The sequence below is a fragment of the Solea senegalensis genome, linkage group LG11 (assembly GCF_019176455.1).
Source record: "Solea senegalensis isolate Sse05_10M linkage group LG11, IFAPA_SoseM_1, whole genome shotgun sequence".
NCBI lineage: Eukaryota > Metazoa > Chordata > Actinopteri > Pleuronectiformes > Soleidae > Solea > Solea senegalensis.
The window spans coordinates 26,630,902-26,647,165 of record NC_058031.1 but is presented as its reverse complement, the minus strand read 5'-3'; the positions used below and the strand labels follow the sequence as shown (position 1 = coordinate 26,647,165).

General features: G+C 43.1%; 1 protein-coding gene across 6 annotated transcripts in view; it reads left to right on the top strand.

Moving 5' to 3' along the window:
* znf512b (zinc finger protein 512B) overlaps positions 1–12,767 on the top strand; it is a 50,611-nt gene extending 37,844 nt beyond the window's left edge. For all 6 annotated transcript variants that reach the window (XM_044038774.1, XM_044038772.1, XM_044038768.1 and 3 more), the window contains 7 exons: positions 1,323–1,421; positions 3,032–3,295; positions 4,414–4,755; positions 5,659–5,760; positions 7,866–7,928; positions 9,310–9,408; positions 10,887–12,767. In XM_044038774.1, coding sequence (XP_043894709.1) covers positions 1,323–1,421; positions 3,032–3,295; positions 4,414–4,755; positions 5,659–5,760; positions 7,866–7,928; positions 9,310–9,408; positions 10,887–11,231 — 1,314 coding nt within the window. In that variant the 3' untranslated portion in view covers positions 11,232–12,767. The remainder of the gene's footprint in view (positions 1–1,322; positions 1,422–3,031; positions 3,296–4,413; positions 4,756–5,658; positions 5,761–7,865; positions 7,929–9,309; positions 9,409–10,886) is intronic.
* Positions 12,768–16,264: the final 3,497 nt, after the last annotated feature.

Genomic DNA, 16,264 nt, shown 5'->3' with positions numbered 1-16,264 from the left:
CATGTAGTTTCCTCCACACAGCACACGAGTCTCAAGCTCCTCCCCTCAGCTAGTCAGACTCCAACAGCTCATACATACATGACTGCTACAACTTTTAGTATTTAACAGCAAACATACATACTTACTTAAATACTTCAATAAAAATGTGAAAATGAATTAAATACATTATGAAATGTTAAACGTGTTTGAAAACATGAATTCCTTCTCCATGCAAAGTAACCAGTGTAAACACATGTAAACACTATGTCAGATGAATTACACACATAAGGCTCTGTAACAGTCTCCTCCACACAGCACACGAGTCTCAAGCTCCTGTCAGCAGATAAACAGACAGAAACCCTGTAGACGAGCACATGGAAACATGTCTAATTTAAAGCCAGGAAAAGTCTGTTTATAAGGTTTATATTCAATTGACACATTAACTGCATGCTCACAACCTAGTAACTAACATTTGTACATGTATAAAACAAGGTTTGCATTATCCAAAAACCCAAATAAATGTTGAAAGATGACAAACGAATACATGACCTCCTCTCAGCTCGTCAGGCTCAAACTGAGAGAAGCACCTGAATGACTTGGACTCTTAAAGCGACAGTACAGGTATTAACGCTGCGGTCTGAACACGACACATCCCAAATATATAGAACATTTTGGTGACTGCAAAAACAAAGATATCCTTTCAAGCAGGTTACATTTGAATGTGTCAGTGACGCAGGATGTGTATCTATCAATATCCCTGTTGGCAGGTGGTTATTATGTTATTATTGATCCGTAATCTTGTACCTTCCTTTGCTTCCTCCCCCTGACTGTGTAAATGAAGGTGTATCTCATCTCCTCCTAAAACTTTGCAGAAAGCTCTGGTTGCATCTGCCTTTCTCTTTTTCCTCTGTTTGAAAACACATTAGAAAACACATGAATGTCTCTCCACTGGGAATCCTAGATCCAGACTGTCTCCTCATCCTCATCTTCCTCCTCACTGGCACCATCTGTTGTTCTGGTCTTGACTCCAGTGAAAACACGAGTTAGACAGTTGTCATAAACGTATTGCAGTGAATCGATCATCCTAACACAATGAAGATGAAAAACAGGCATTTTCTTAAATGATAATCTGCTTGTTTGGTTGATAAAGGATTGTTTGCCAAAGCTCAAAATGATTTTCCAAAAACCAAAATGAATCCGTTTTTCCTTGTTTTATGGTGCAAAGAAACCAGATTATGAAAATAAATGTTTCATTCAGTCATCAGTTAATAATGCAGTAATAGTTGATGATTGTGTTGGTGGGACACACATATGAATTTCAACACTGTTTTTGTTTTCCTCAGCCGTCGGGGAGTGAAGGCCAGACGGGCGACGAGCATGAGGAGAGAGAGAGGCTGCGTCGAGTTCTCAAACAGATGGGACGAATCAAATGTCCTAGTGAGGTATGCACAGTCCTCTTTTCCTCTCCTTCTCCACCTCTGTCATTCATTTGTATTTGTCCAACTTCTAATGACACGTTTCCCTCTCTCCTCACGAGCCACTTTCTCCTTTTCTCCTGTCTCTGCCTCCTTCGACTTCCCTCCTTCCATCCTTTCTCCTTCATGCCCCGTTGTTGACATGTTGCCAACACTCTGCTTCCCATTACTCACCCAGAGAGTGTGGAGAGAGAGCGCTGTGAAAACTAGAGCCTGTACAGTGACGTCGTCACTCACTGAAGAATGAGCAGCTTCCTCATGTTTTCTTAAGACAACCCACACAATAATAACCAAATATACTCATTGTTTCATGATGAGGGATGAGGGAGAGTTCAGAGTGTTAAACACATTGCATTTGGTTTGCTGGTTTACCAAAGAGCAAACGGGGTCAAGCATGAGCGAAATAACTGAAACAACTGATTCTAGCCTCTTAACAAAAGTCTCAACTCATCAAATCTGCATCAGCTGTGGTCTACAGTATCTAATATGTTCACTGATGTTTGTAAAACACTCACAAAAGTAGCTGTTTGATTTATTTTTGATTTATTTTTGCAGGACACAGGAGTAGTTGGTTTATTGCTGTCTTAAGGCCGTTGTATACTCTAGACAGTGTTGTAATGTAACAAAGTACAAATACTTTTACTTTTACTCCGATACATTTCCTTTAACCATCTACAAAATAAAAGCTGAGTTAGTGACACAATGCCTGTTTGTTGTCGCTAGTTGTTTTAAGCGGCACCAGCTGTTAGCCGCTCAGCTGTTAGCCGCAGATTTCAGCTCCAAGTGAATTTAAAACATTACATTACATGTCATTTAGCAGACGCTTTTATCCAAAGCGACTTACAATTGAATTGAGTACAATCAGCCAGGGGTGGAATCGAACTTGCGACCATTGCGACTATGATGTCTTTCGCACACAGGGTACCGGTCTTAACCACTGAGCCACTCCACCAGCGGCTCGTTGTGTGCCGTGTCCGACACCGAGACTCTGGTCTCCGGGGTTCTGTTGTACACTCTGGACGCTGGGTTTCAGCGCTCAGCTGTTTCAGCTCTCAGCTGACAGCTGAGCGGCCAAATGGTGAGCTCGCGAGCTCACGCAGATAATCCAAGTTGAATTAAAACACAGTGTGACGTGGGGAAGTTCCACAGACTCCAAAAGTTTCAAAAATACAAACAGACACAGGGAAGTTGACAGAGAGAGAGTGTGTCACCATTCATGAGGTTAATTGTTTGAAGTTGTTGGCCTGTACTTATTATTAGGCTTTTATTATTTAGAAGCCACAATAAATGTCATATTCAAATTGTAATTGCTCACTTTGTTTAAATACTTTCTCTTCTAATACTTAAGTAGATTTTATATCAGAAAATGACTTTTGATACTTGAGTACAGTAAATGTTGAGGTGTCCTCGCACACCCAACGCGTTCTTTGTGCGCGGTTCCAAAATCTGTGCTGCATGTGCAGCATGTTGATGACGCAATAACAACAAGTGTTGTCTTTGATATAGGCTGCATATGTGTTTTTATTCTGTTTTCCATTTCTGTCACTGACCTTGAACGCACACACACACACATACAGGGTTGCTCGGCCCATTTCTCCAGTCTGACGGGTTACCAGTACCACCAGAAGCGCTGTGGAGGGGAGTTTTCTGATGACGAGAAGCCTGTGTTTCTGTGTCAGCACTGTGGAAAAACCTACCACTCCACAGCCGGCAGAGACTACCATATACGTGCTGAACACTCAGCAACCATCACTGCCACAGCTGCCACCAATAACAACAACAGCAGCAGCAACAACAAGGACAATACAACTGACAACAACAACAACACCGGCAAAGAAAGGGTGAGAAAACAGTGGTTCATGTGGAAGATTTCATTTTCTCATGGTGTTCATGGAGTGTGTGGTCTAATGTGACCAGTGTTCTTATATCAATACAAATCATATATGGTCTAATGTGACCAGTGTTCTTATATCAATACAAATCATGTGTGGTCTAATGTGACCAGTGTTCTTATATCAATACGAATCATGTGTGGTCTCTACCAGTGTTCTTATATCAATACGAATCATGTGTGGTCTAAGTGACCAGTTCTTATATCAATCTGGTATGACCAGTGTTCTTATATCAACAAATCATATATGGTCTAATGTGACCAGTGTTCTTATATCAATACAAATCATATATATATCAATACAAATCTAATGTGACCAGTGTTCTTATATCAATACAAATCATGTGTGGTCTAATGTGACCAGTGTTCTTATATCAATACAAATCACATTTACTTTATGAAAAAGCGTGTACCATCTGTAGTTCATGTGCAACTGCTAGAGACAAAGAAACCTTAATATATGGCAACATGTTTAATCTAGAGCCTGGGGTGTTGGATGTTCAGGTATGGGAACATGTGTGTATGGGAATTATAGACTTATTTTACTTCTTATATACCTACACATTTTTATGGCAATGTAACAAGTGGAGCAGGAAGTGGAATCACAAGCATGACGCTCAGACGCAGGTCGTAAAGAGAAATCAATCAGTAGCTGGCAGTCACCCATAGTTCCTATTGAGCTCGTTTGGAACCTCACCAGAGCAGGTAGTAAAAACCAGGTACTATGCTAGTGGAAACGCAACTTAACCATGCCGAGGCAAGGCGAGTAGAGCCGGTGGAAACACACCATTTGTCACCTTTCTCTCACCTGCAATCAGATATCACTACCAGACCACACCCCCTTCAATGACCCCCGAATCCCCCACTCAGCTCTCAGCCCACTTCTTGGCAAACCAGGCATTGGGGCGGAGTTCGCTTCAGAAGACGGGGGTTTGTTTTGGTTGTTGTTTGTCTCAAGTGAAATCAGAAGAAAAACACAGGGTTTATGTTTCAGGAAAGTTGTTAAAGCAGATTAAATTGAACATTACAGGAAGGCTAAAGAAGTGTCCCTCTACACTGCTCCTGCAGGTACTGTCAGAGGAGTCTCCAGCAGGAGGCAAGAAGGAGCAAAACCAGCCTGAGAAGATGGACTGGCAGAAGAAATCTCCCTCCAAAGAGCCCAAAGAGAAGCAAAGAGAAACCAGGCAGAAAGAGAGGGGGAAAGAAAAAGAGAGGGAGTCAGTCGCTGACAAAGCAGTGCGGAATGAGAGCCAGGGGGAGGACTTTGAGCGGACCCCCAGTGGCAGAGTGAGGCGCCGTTCAGCCCAGGTGGCAGTGTTCCACCTGCAAGAGATCGCAGAGGATGAGCTGGCCAAAGACTGGGGCACCAAGAGACGCATCAAAGACGACCTGGTGCCTGACAGCAAGAGGGTGAGCACTCGGGACACTATGTGTCAATAATGGGGATGCACCATGTTATCAGCATGACCTCGGTATCGGCCAATATTGGCTTTAAAATGTATTATCAGATATTGGCCAAGATGTATTAATGTGCTCCACCTGCAGCCTGACTGGCCCGCGTCAGGAATAATCATGTAAAAAACACCGTTCCCTCGAGTACTGTGAATCAAACACAGGAATCACAGTTAGATATTTATTCTAACCGTTCAGCTCTGCACTGTCTGAGCAGAAACATCATCTCATCATGTTGCCACTAGTGGGGCAACAGTAGTTTATTGGAGGAGTGAGTTGTGGGTTCTATTCCTGGCCTTACTAGTCTACATACCCACGTGTCCTTGGGCAAGACACTTAACCCCATGTTACTCCTGACGGCTGTGCCTGGGTTTAAAAGACGTGTGATAGGAAATGCACTGGCACACAGATGAATGGGTGCAGTGTAAAGCAGCTTTGAGTGGTCAGTTCTATATAAATGAGACACACGCAGCACAAGCAAAGCAATGGAGCCACACTGTCGTCTAAGTCAAAGTAAGAGAGAGGAGCAGGGAGAATAATTATACAGAAACAAACTTCCTGTGTGTTTAATCATTTGAGTCAATCTCGGAGGGTGTACGTGGAAAAAAGTGATGAATATGATCAGCTGTAGATTTTCATCAGTGTCATCGTTTCCAATTACATATAAGCCATAGGTGACAACAGCTGTGGCCGAGCTGAAACATGACAGTGGGCAATAAGTTGCGGGCATTAGCGTGAGCCATGGCTAAAAAGTCAAGATTTACAATGTGACACAGAACTGAGACGAGAGCTCACACGCAAAGAAATATAATATGTTACTAATGTTATATAATGATATAGATGCTAACTTGTTGTGTACAGTTAAACTACACACGACCCGGCCTCCCCAACTTTAGCCCAGAGCTCCTGGAGACCTGGAAGAACCAAGTCAAAGAGAAGGGTTTCATCTGCTGCACCAATGAAGTAAGAACAACCACTGGCTCCTCACTGTGTCACAGTTTGCTGAGAATGTATTTTTATATTGATATTATATTTGTATTGTGACAGGAGACAATGTATGGTCTCAGGTGTTGGATATCGTCATATCCTGATGACTTTTCCTGCTTTTAAAGGCTGTTGTATTGACAATCATCATATTTATTATATTGAATACATTTGTGAAATACACTAAATATTGTATATTAGATATGATATATACTTTATACTCTCCTTTAAGAAGCGCAAACATCTCAAAAGAATAATTTCTTTTGAGATGTTCGAGAATGGTTTGTGCAGCTTTATATCCCCATATATCTCCTATAATGGGATATAGCCTACTAATATCCATTATACTGATATCTTCTCCGGTTGTGTGGAGCATGCCAGTGTCATTTGGCATCAGATCCAGGTCGCCAAGAAGGAGGGCACAGAGCTCCATGTGGTGTTCCTGGATCTCGCAAACGCTTTTGGTTCAGTCCCTCACAACCTCCTGTGGACAGCCTTTGCCTACTTCAGGGTCCCAGCAGCTCTCACATCCCTTGTCAAGGCCTACTTCCAGGACTTCCTGGCAACACCTGGAAGTGGGAGTCATGGCCGGCTGAACCATCTCCCCACTGGCCTTCACCCTTGCCATGGAGGTCATCATTCGGGCCTCTCAATGGGTGGTTGGCGGACAGTGGATAAGGCCTGGGCTACGGTTGCCACCGGTCAGAGCCTACATGGACGACGTCACAACATTCATCCCGACCAAGGCTTGTACGGTTACTTGGGAAGCTCCAGGAAAACATAGCATGAAGATCAAGCTGAGCAAGTCCAGAAGCATCTCAATCGTCAAGACCACCGCTTTCACATTGCGAGGAACCCATTCCAGCGGTCTCCGAGAAGCCTGTGAAGAGTCTAGGTCATTGGTATGATGCCTCCCTCAAAGACAAAGAGCAAATAGAGCAGCTCAGGAAGGAGGTAGCCAGCGGCCTGTAGAACATCAACAGAATCCGGCTTCATGGCAAGCTGAAGCTCTGGTGTATGCAGTACGGACTACTTCCACGTCTCCTGTGGCCACTTACCCTCTATGAAGTCCCGCTCTCAAAGGTGGAAAAGAGACTGGTCAGCTCATACGTAAGAAAGTGTCTTGGTCTCTATGGTAAAGGGATGCTACACCTGGCCATTTCCAGTCTGGCAGAGTACAAGTGCGCCAAAGTCAGACTGGAGATGATGCTACTGGACTCAACCAATCCATTTGTAGCCCAAACTGCCCCCATCCTGGCCACTGGGAGGAAGTGGACCCCATTAGCTGCAACTGAGAAGGCAAAGGCAACACTCAGACACAGGGACATCGTGCAGGAAGGGAGGAGTGGTCTTGAGCACGAAGCTCTGCTTCCCAGCTGAGATTGCATCCACCAACTTGTGACCGGACCTTGTTCTGTGGTCAGCCTCACTCAAGCTAGTGTACATCATCGAGCTCACGGTGCCCTGGGAGAGTGCAGTGGAGGAGGCCTACGAACACAAGAAGCTGAGGTACGCTGAACTTGCAGCTGACGCCCAACAACAAGGCTTGAAACCGAAGGTATGCCCAGTGGAAGTAGGCTGCAGAGGGTTCGTAGCCACCTCAACATCCAGGCTACTCAGGGAGTTTGGAGTGCCAGGGAAGGCCCATCGTCAGGCAGTAAAAGACATCTCCAGGGCTGCTGAGAATGGCAGCCAGTGGCTGTGGATGAAGAGGAAGGACTCTGCCTGGGCCTTCAAATGAGTTGATGGCATCTAGGGAGTGAACCTGGGACGCTGGGATTCACTGCTGAACCCTCTGGAGGTGTCGTGGGCTATCAGCGAAACACCCAAGAAGGAGGGCGCCCACTTGACAACCCAATGGATGCCATCACTCAGTTGACCATCCCACAGAGTGCCATTGGTCCTGTGTTTATATATTTTTATTTATTTTTAACAATAGCAACATCTAGTCCTACACAACAGACCTTTATAAGCCATATTGCCCAGCCTTTGTTGTTTATGTGTTTTTATTAATATACTGTATATTAATATATTGTGCCCCTTCTTTTTGACATTTTTTCCTCTTTGTTTCTGTTTTGTCTCAGAACTGTGAAGCTGTCTATTCCAGCGTGTCAGGACTTAAAGCTCATCTCGCCAACTGCAGCCAGGTAAATAGTAATGTGTGAAAATGAACACATTAGATAATAACAAGACTAAAGAGGAAGTAATTATGACAGTCATCACAGTATATGAAAAATAATGATGCGACGGTCCGTATCGAGGCTTCGAGGCGTGTGCCGAGTAGCGGAGGGGGCGTTTCCACGATGAGCATATCGAGACTTGCTTCATTTAGGGGAGGAGCTGAAAATGATGACGTCCGAAGCCTCGCTGCCCGGCTGTACCAGTTTTGACAGCGATATAAACCCCTCAGGCTCCATATGTTTGATGGAGAGTTGCGGTCAGTGAGAGTTTGGAGACAGTTTGGATAGAGTCAGAGATAGTTTGGAGAGAGGTAGAGATAATAAATAATAATAATAATAAAACATGATAGCCGACGCAAATATTGAGGTCCAACGCTACATGATGGAGCCAAATATTGGAAGGCTGGAGGACCCCCTTCAACACTGGGAGAGACAGAAATATGTCTATCCCCATTTATATAAGTTAGCAGTGGCATTCTTGTGTATGCCTGCCTCATCTGTGCCCTGTGAGTGGGTGTTTTCCAAAGCAAAAAAAAGAAATCGCTTAAGACCTGCCACAGTGGAGAAACGGTTGTTTTTAAATAAAAACCAATGACGTTACAAAAGCACAATCATTGTCCAGACCCCAACCACCCTCACCTCACTGTAAATGATCATTTCCAAATAATCATTTTCCATACTGCCAGTATATATATATACACAGTATACTGCCATCACTACAATATACATGTTTTGCATACTTCTTTATTTTGCTGACAGTTTTATTCACAGGCTTCACTGATATTTTTGCGTCCAGTAGATGTCCTACTAGAGCAAATGAAGCTTCAAGAAGCTTTGCGCTGGAGTGAACCAACTGGATGAAAGGCTTCAATGCTTCATGAAGCTTCATCTGTCCATCACTAAGAAAAACTCTCCAGAGGAAATATAGAGCTCTTGAAGTAACAACATGAAAATAATGTGCTCGTGGTGTAAATAGTCTGAGCAAAGTCAGCTACAGACTTTATTCCTAATAAGATCATTTGCTCTCATCATCCTCCTCTTCCTCACATATACTTCACACACTGCTGTGGTAAGATTAGATTAAAATGGAGCGCGATAAAATGGTTATTATTGAGTTTATTATAGTTGTTTTCACTTTCTACAGACTCAGGTCAAAGGTCACAGCTCCACTCTGATCACAGACTCTGGTAGTGCCAGCAGAGGGAGCCCAGTTTGAGAACCATAGGTTTAAAAGATATAAAATAATGTTTGTCATGTTTTGAGATTCAGCCCAGACAGATAAACTACAGTGTGAATGTCAACATTATTATTATCTGTGTGTGTGTGTGTGTGTGTGTGTGTTTTGCAGGGTGGTGGAGAACTGGGGAAGTACACCTGTCTGCTGTGTCAGAAGGAGTTTAGTTCAGAGAGCGGCGTGAAGTACCACATCAGCAAGACACACTCACAGGTGAGTCAGTCTCCGTCTGTCGTTCACACAAACTCTACAGTGTCATGTTTGAAGACTGCTTTGTTCTTCTGCTCAAATTCATCAGTCACTTCTTCCACTAAATGATTATCACCTGAGGGCGTCACAGTGGGACTCTGTAACTCTGCAACACATGTGGGGTTTGATTGGCTGTGGCAACACAAGAAACACATGAAGTCAGAGAAATTCCAGTGTCTTTCCCTGTGCAACGCTGTGATGCACATTCATCTTGGGCTCGTAGGTTAGCCTTTAGCCATGAATGTTTGTCCATCCATCCATTTCCTACAGCTTTATCCTCCACAGGAGATATGCAGGGTCACACCCTGTACTGTACTGTTCTCTATAAACTAACGCTGCACCTTCCACTGTCTTGTCTGCCTTTCTGTCCTTGGTGCACTTGTGCAGTCGTGGTAATCGGGGTTAGCCGTGATGTCACCAGAAAAGTTATGTCCAAACAGAATCATGGCAACGCCGGCAACGGAGCTCGAAAAGTTCGGGAGCATTTTACCAAAATAAAAGAGAAGAATGTGCGATGGAACTTGCACGACGACGATGCACGAGTCAATTCTGAGCAAGAGGGACGTCTCAGTAAGCTAATTGGCTAGTTAGCTGGTGAAATGAACGTCAATTTAAATGGGTGACTCGTGGATTATTGAATGGTTTGTGGCAGCTCTACACTGCACAGCTAGTACAGTGCTCGATACTGATGTAGAGCGACAACCACCGACGACATGGAACGTGACACAACAGTGTTCACTGGTTGTCCCAAGGGCGTGACATTTGTCTGTAGTCCAGTCAGCTGACTGTCATGGGCGGAGCCAGACCTCACTGTACCATTTTACTCTGGTACCCTAAGATAAGATGTCAGATAATGGAAGAGTAGGAGCTGGTTATTTTGGTACAAATCCTCATGGAAACACAAACAATAAGTACTGTCCTGTACTGATGGGAACATGGCTTTATTATAGCACACGTCAAGTTATCTCACCTGTAAAAGAAATAAACAAATATTCTCTTTGAAAAGAGCTGGGACCAGAGGAGCGTTATCAGAGGGTTCAGCCCATCGTTAGTATTTTTGCTCCCTCTCTTTTAGCTCTTTTAAAAATGATACGTCTAGTAAAAACCATTGAGTACAACAAATGACTGACTACAGGCGTGTGTGTGACATTTCTACTGGAATACAGCAGAGGGCGTCAGGTGAGACACATGGAAGTGACATTACTGTACTGCTGATTTCAATCAGTCATTCATTATTTTCTACATCATGTTTACGTTGATGTTCTTTTATGAGAAATCCAGCTGATGAGAACGTAACTTTGAAACAGAAGTGTTAGGTTACATGTGTAAATCTATCAGTCCTATTGAGTGTAGAGTTATTTGAGATTATTTGACCGTGACACTATTGCATGTTGGGTAATTGCTCCAGGTGATGACTAAAACAATCTGTGTTGTTTCTTCAGAACTGGTTTCGTGCAGCCGAGAATGAAGTGGTCTCCAGCAGCAAGAATAAAGCGCCGCAGAACAACGGGGTCAAAGCAGAGGTGACAAACTGTGCTGCACCGGGTAAGAAGAGGGGCCGCAAGCCCAAAGAGCGCCCCTCTGTGGTCGAACCTCTTCAAACAAACATTGAAGCGCCTGCAGTTACTGAAAACTCAACCCCCGCCTCAGATCCTTCCTTGTGCTCAACAAAACCTCCGAGCTCGATCCCCAACCCATCGGACAATGCTAATTCAGGCCCAAACCGACAGCCCGTCCCTTCTGCTGGCAGACGAAGCAAACCCAAGAGGCTGTCGCTGTCAGAGTAGCTGTGCATTTGTCCACCCAGGAGCCACAGAGGATGCTCACTGTAAAAAGGAAGCTCAGAGACTTTGAGGAAAGCTAAATCGGCCATTAGGAAGTCAAATACAGTCCAGAGTTAATGTGTCTGTTGTTATAACCAATTCTAATGTAACAGTCATTTTTGTTTCCATTCCATTTTGATCTCAGTTTGAAGGCACATACGAAGGCAGCCTCTGATCTCACAGCAGGGCTGTCCGCCGTCCTCACAGATGAAATCCCCACTTCTAGATAACAGAGGGATTATTCCCACAGATTGAAAGTAATACTCTCCACAAGTTTTAAAAAAAAAAGATATTCTATTCGCATGGTGAAGTCTTTAATGATAGCTACTGTTGTCACATTTCTTTCCCAGATATTCTGTACTTTGTACATAAACAATATCTATATCTATATATCTATATACTCAAAGCAATGATGCCATTTTATAGTTTTCAAGTCTAACACATCCAATCGGATCTTGAGCAGTCATGTTTTTGGCAGTGTGTGCTGTAGTGCAATGTCATTTTGAACCTTTTTCATTTCTTTCTGCTTTTAGGTTCATTTTTTAACGTTTATGTTTCAAGTAAGCAAATGTCCTTATAAGCTAAAATGTTGCTCAGTTGTAAATCTTTTTCCACCCCATGTTTTCCCACTGCTATATGAGCTTAACTTTTTATTTGTATTGTTTGGGACAGCGTCACGTGACGTGATGAAAACAAACATCACAAGTCCACAGTTCTGAGGTTGAAAAAGCAGAAAACCACTGAAGGTGATTGGGCGCATTTATGCTCAAGGGTAGACGGACAAAGTCATCTGTCTCGTGCAGTACAGTACCACCAGAAACCATCAGGGGCAGTGATGCACGATGAGCATAGGAAGTTGAGACAAATATGTGGAACTTTGTGAAGAGAGAGTTTGTGACGCAACACGTCAACACGCCACAGGATCACATCTCTGTCATGTCATTTGTGTAAGTCTGCTGGTTTTTGCCGTGACTGACCTCATCGGGATTGCTGTGCACTTTAGTGAAAGTACAATTGTCTGGATGAAGGTGATTCGGTTTGGCAAAGACGCCGTTTTGGCCAAAGTTAGAATCTCAGAAAAAAAGGGAACCGTGTTCTCGAGGGAGGCTTATCGCCATGGCAACAGAGAAGCCACTTTTGTATGGCCCCCAAAGAGCAGCTGTCTTTTGATTCAGCTGTTGCTGTCGTGTATTTTAGCGACTTGCTCAAGAGCGCACCCCGGCCGTAAGTAGTGAGACGTTTTAACTACACGGCCATCGCTCCTAGAAAACTAGCAGCTTTGTTGACATGTTTTGCGTCGCTCTGCATGACAGATCCAGATCATTGTCTGATTGTTTGTAGGTCTATCCTACGGTGTACAGAGGCATTTACATCTATGTTTGTTGGCCACGCCTCTTGGAAGTGGGCGGGACTTTAATCTCGAATGAGATTGAGACACGGTCTATTCCATTCAATTCAATGTTATTTGTATAGCGCGATCTCAGGTCTCTGTACACAGACAACATCATGGAGACAGAGAAACACAACAGTTCACACAATGAGCAAACACAACGCTTCAGTGGAGAGAAATAAAGGAAATCTCTGCCTCGACCGGTTGAGGTGAAAGGAAACCTGGGGGACAGAGGAGAGGAGGGGGAGAGACAGGCTAGGTGAGCTAGCGTAGATACGTCAGTGCTGTGAAGGTTTATTGTAACAACACGTGACGTGTGACAACAATGTGGCCACTTCCTGGTGCTTCTCACGGTCAGGCTGGACTTTCCTTGTTCTGCGTCTGCTGCGTTGGGTTTGTGTTGTGTTCTGGTCACATGTACGTTACCCATGGTTCCATTTGTGCAATGATGAGGGTCCATGTGGGTGTGAAGTTCCACGAGTTATCACCTGAATCCACGTTCTATTCCATTTCAACCTGCAGATGTGGCTGTCTGCAGAGTCTGGCATTTACATCTGCGCTGCCCTCTGGTGGATGTAACAGCCAAACCAATGTCAAAGGGTCACTGATGGTTATATCGTCATTTTCCCACACAAAGGCAGCATCAATGATTTCCATCTGTATGAGTTAGTAACATTAGCATGGCCTTGTTTAATTGATTTTCAATGAGGAGAAACTTGAAATATTCTGTCTAAAATAGGACTGGCAAAGCTAACCGTTGGACAGAAGGAGTGAATTTTGTGTGAAGCCTGTTGCACCGTTGCAGCACAATCAGAGGACACCATGTTAGAGGAAGCCATATTTTGGCTACTGCTTAAGCTTGAGTCAAAGAACTGAGGAGAAAAATTCTTTTTATAGAGTTTGAGGGAAGAAAATCTTTTATTAAACAGGAAAAAACCCACAGCAGATGAAGATTAACGTACAAAAATGTATATGTATGATTTCCTGGATGCTCAAAGTTAATGCCTTGCACTTTAACCCTTCTCACTCCCCTCTCGTATTTTTGCACTCCGGAGTATTGAGCTTGGCCGATCATGGCTGTCAGGTACAGGAGCGGGAAGATTAAAAAAAAACAACTAAATTTGTCTTTACCTGAGTAACGAGCATCACGGTTAACTAATTATGACTTACCACGCAAAGCCATAACTGTTCTTGTTGAATAAAGGCTGCTCTAGCACTTATTATTGGTTTAACTTCAGATTTGTTTTGTCTTATTAAAATAATAATAATCCAATGTTATTTAATTTCTTCTTCAATCTAAAACGTGTGCAATCAGAGAATATTTTGACTTAAAGTAGATACTTGAATCAACAGTTATATGAACAATTTCAGCAAATGAAAACTCCATAAATATGAAAAAATAATATAGATCCTTAGTCTATTTTATATTCTCGTGTGTATATTAATGTAGGTAGCAATCTGATATAGCTTTGGGTGAAGCTGCGATGTGAGAATACTCTGGTAAGATAATAATAAGGGTGCTTTACTTGCCACTCTACCTTAAGGACCTGATACAACTCAGTGAAGTCCATCAGTCCATCCTTCCATTCTCTCCTTGCAGGCAAGTTGTCCGAATTTTGCAGCAAGGAAAAATGCTAACGTCGTCATTTCAATCAAGCACTGATGTCAGCTAAAGGTTTTTTCACAAAAAAACAAAACAAAAAAAAAAACATTGGAAATGTGTCTGTGTGTCCCGGGTGACGGTGTGAACGTGAGAGCAAAGAGTTGAGCTGAGTTTCTTCATTATTGATCAGCGGGATGGACGGAGCTGAATATGCACGTGTCTATCCCGGTAAGTGGGATGGACCTTTTTCTGCGTTCCATTTGTAGTCGGAACTTGGAAACTCCGAGTACCTCACACAATCAATCATCAAAGTCAATCATACACGGAGCGTGATTGACACGTGTTGCTTTTGGTACTCTACAGTTGGAGCATTACTCGACTCAGTCCATTACAGACGGCGTCAGTGTGATCGATGCCAAACTGTAGATGAGTTACAAGGACTTAAATCATGAGAACATGCGTGGACATGTCTAACATGTCAGTGTTGAACTGAGGCGTGTGGTGCATTAAGCAACAGCACTGCAGGAAGTGCTCAACAATGCTGTGAACTAATCTTTTACACAGAGATAAAGTGCTTCTGCTACTGTGAAGTCATGGGAAACCAAACCCAGTAGAGTGGAGTGGAGTAGTGTTCCAACTGGACCAGAGAAAAGCACAAAGTACCACGTCCGTGGTTGTTTATTGACTGGTATCGCTAACTACAGCGAGCCTGGCATGATGTTTTTCCCCAGAGGTGACAACACTGCCACCACCGACTTCCAAGTTCCGATGTAAATGGAACGCAGCATTTTATCTTCTGTCAGGTTCCACTGATGGGGAGAATAAAAGACAAGCACTGATTAGTCCTTGGACTTTTTCAATACGTGTGTGTGTGTGTGTGTGTGTGTGTGTACATTTAATGGCACCTTTGTAATGACTGGAGATAAATGCTAACACTTAAGCGTCGCGTGTCGTGCTGTGGCACAGAATGGGTTCATCAGTCGCTTGTTTATGAATCATTTCTTTAAGGACGTCACATTGACTGTGTTTACCTGACAAGCTTTGGTGTTGCAATATGATAGTTTAGCACTGCTTTTTTAAACAGTGGGTATTTTATATACTTTATCACTCCCTTTACTATCTGTCTTCCTATGATGTGGAAAAACATATCTATCCCGCAGTGTGAGCTATAACTGCAACATGTTTAGAGAGTTCAGCAATACACCATATTTAGCTGGTTTTGTTGGCTTGCTGATCATTTTGATATTGATGTTTGTGTTTTTTTGTTTTTTTAAATGTATGGCTTTTTCACCTCCCTAATTATATTTGTTTGCTTTAGACAAAAAAAAGACGCTTTTTTTTTCATATTACAATGTCTAAAAAGGAAAAGGGTTGAAAAACATTGTAGACCACAAACGACAGTGTAGGCGTACACTGTTATTTTATTCGTTTTGATGATGCACATAAATTGAGCTTTTTCAGTACATGAGAGAGAGAGAGAGAGTCCTTTATTATTATCTATTCCATACGGGACAACAAGGCATATGTATGTGTGTTTGTTTCTGTATTTAGTGCACTTACTATACCATGAAATAGGCTTGAAATAGGAGTGTTGTTGGAGCTTTCTAGTTACCTGGACTGTGTGTGTGGTGTAATGTCCGTGCCTGGGGAAACAGCAGGCTCACGCGTCTTCCCTTTGTCAGCAGTGTAATCTCCAGAAAAACTGAGATTAATCCTGGGGAAATCTCTGTGGACACCTTGAGGATTTTACCCAGAGCGGTTTATTTTGTATGCCACCGACTTCATAAGCGGGAGATGATTTCCGCCCTTTGTTGTTTGGCGCCATTGTGATGAAATTTAAGAGAAAATGTTGTAGCTCATAACTGGTTATGATATATAAATAAGAGGTGAGATTAGACTAATGATGTATTGAAGATTTGCATATCTGAAATGAAGCTCTAACGTGGGAGGCATGGACACCTCCTCTGAGTCTCAACTGTTACAATTTTTCCTTCAACACTTGTT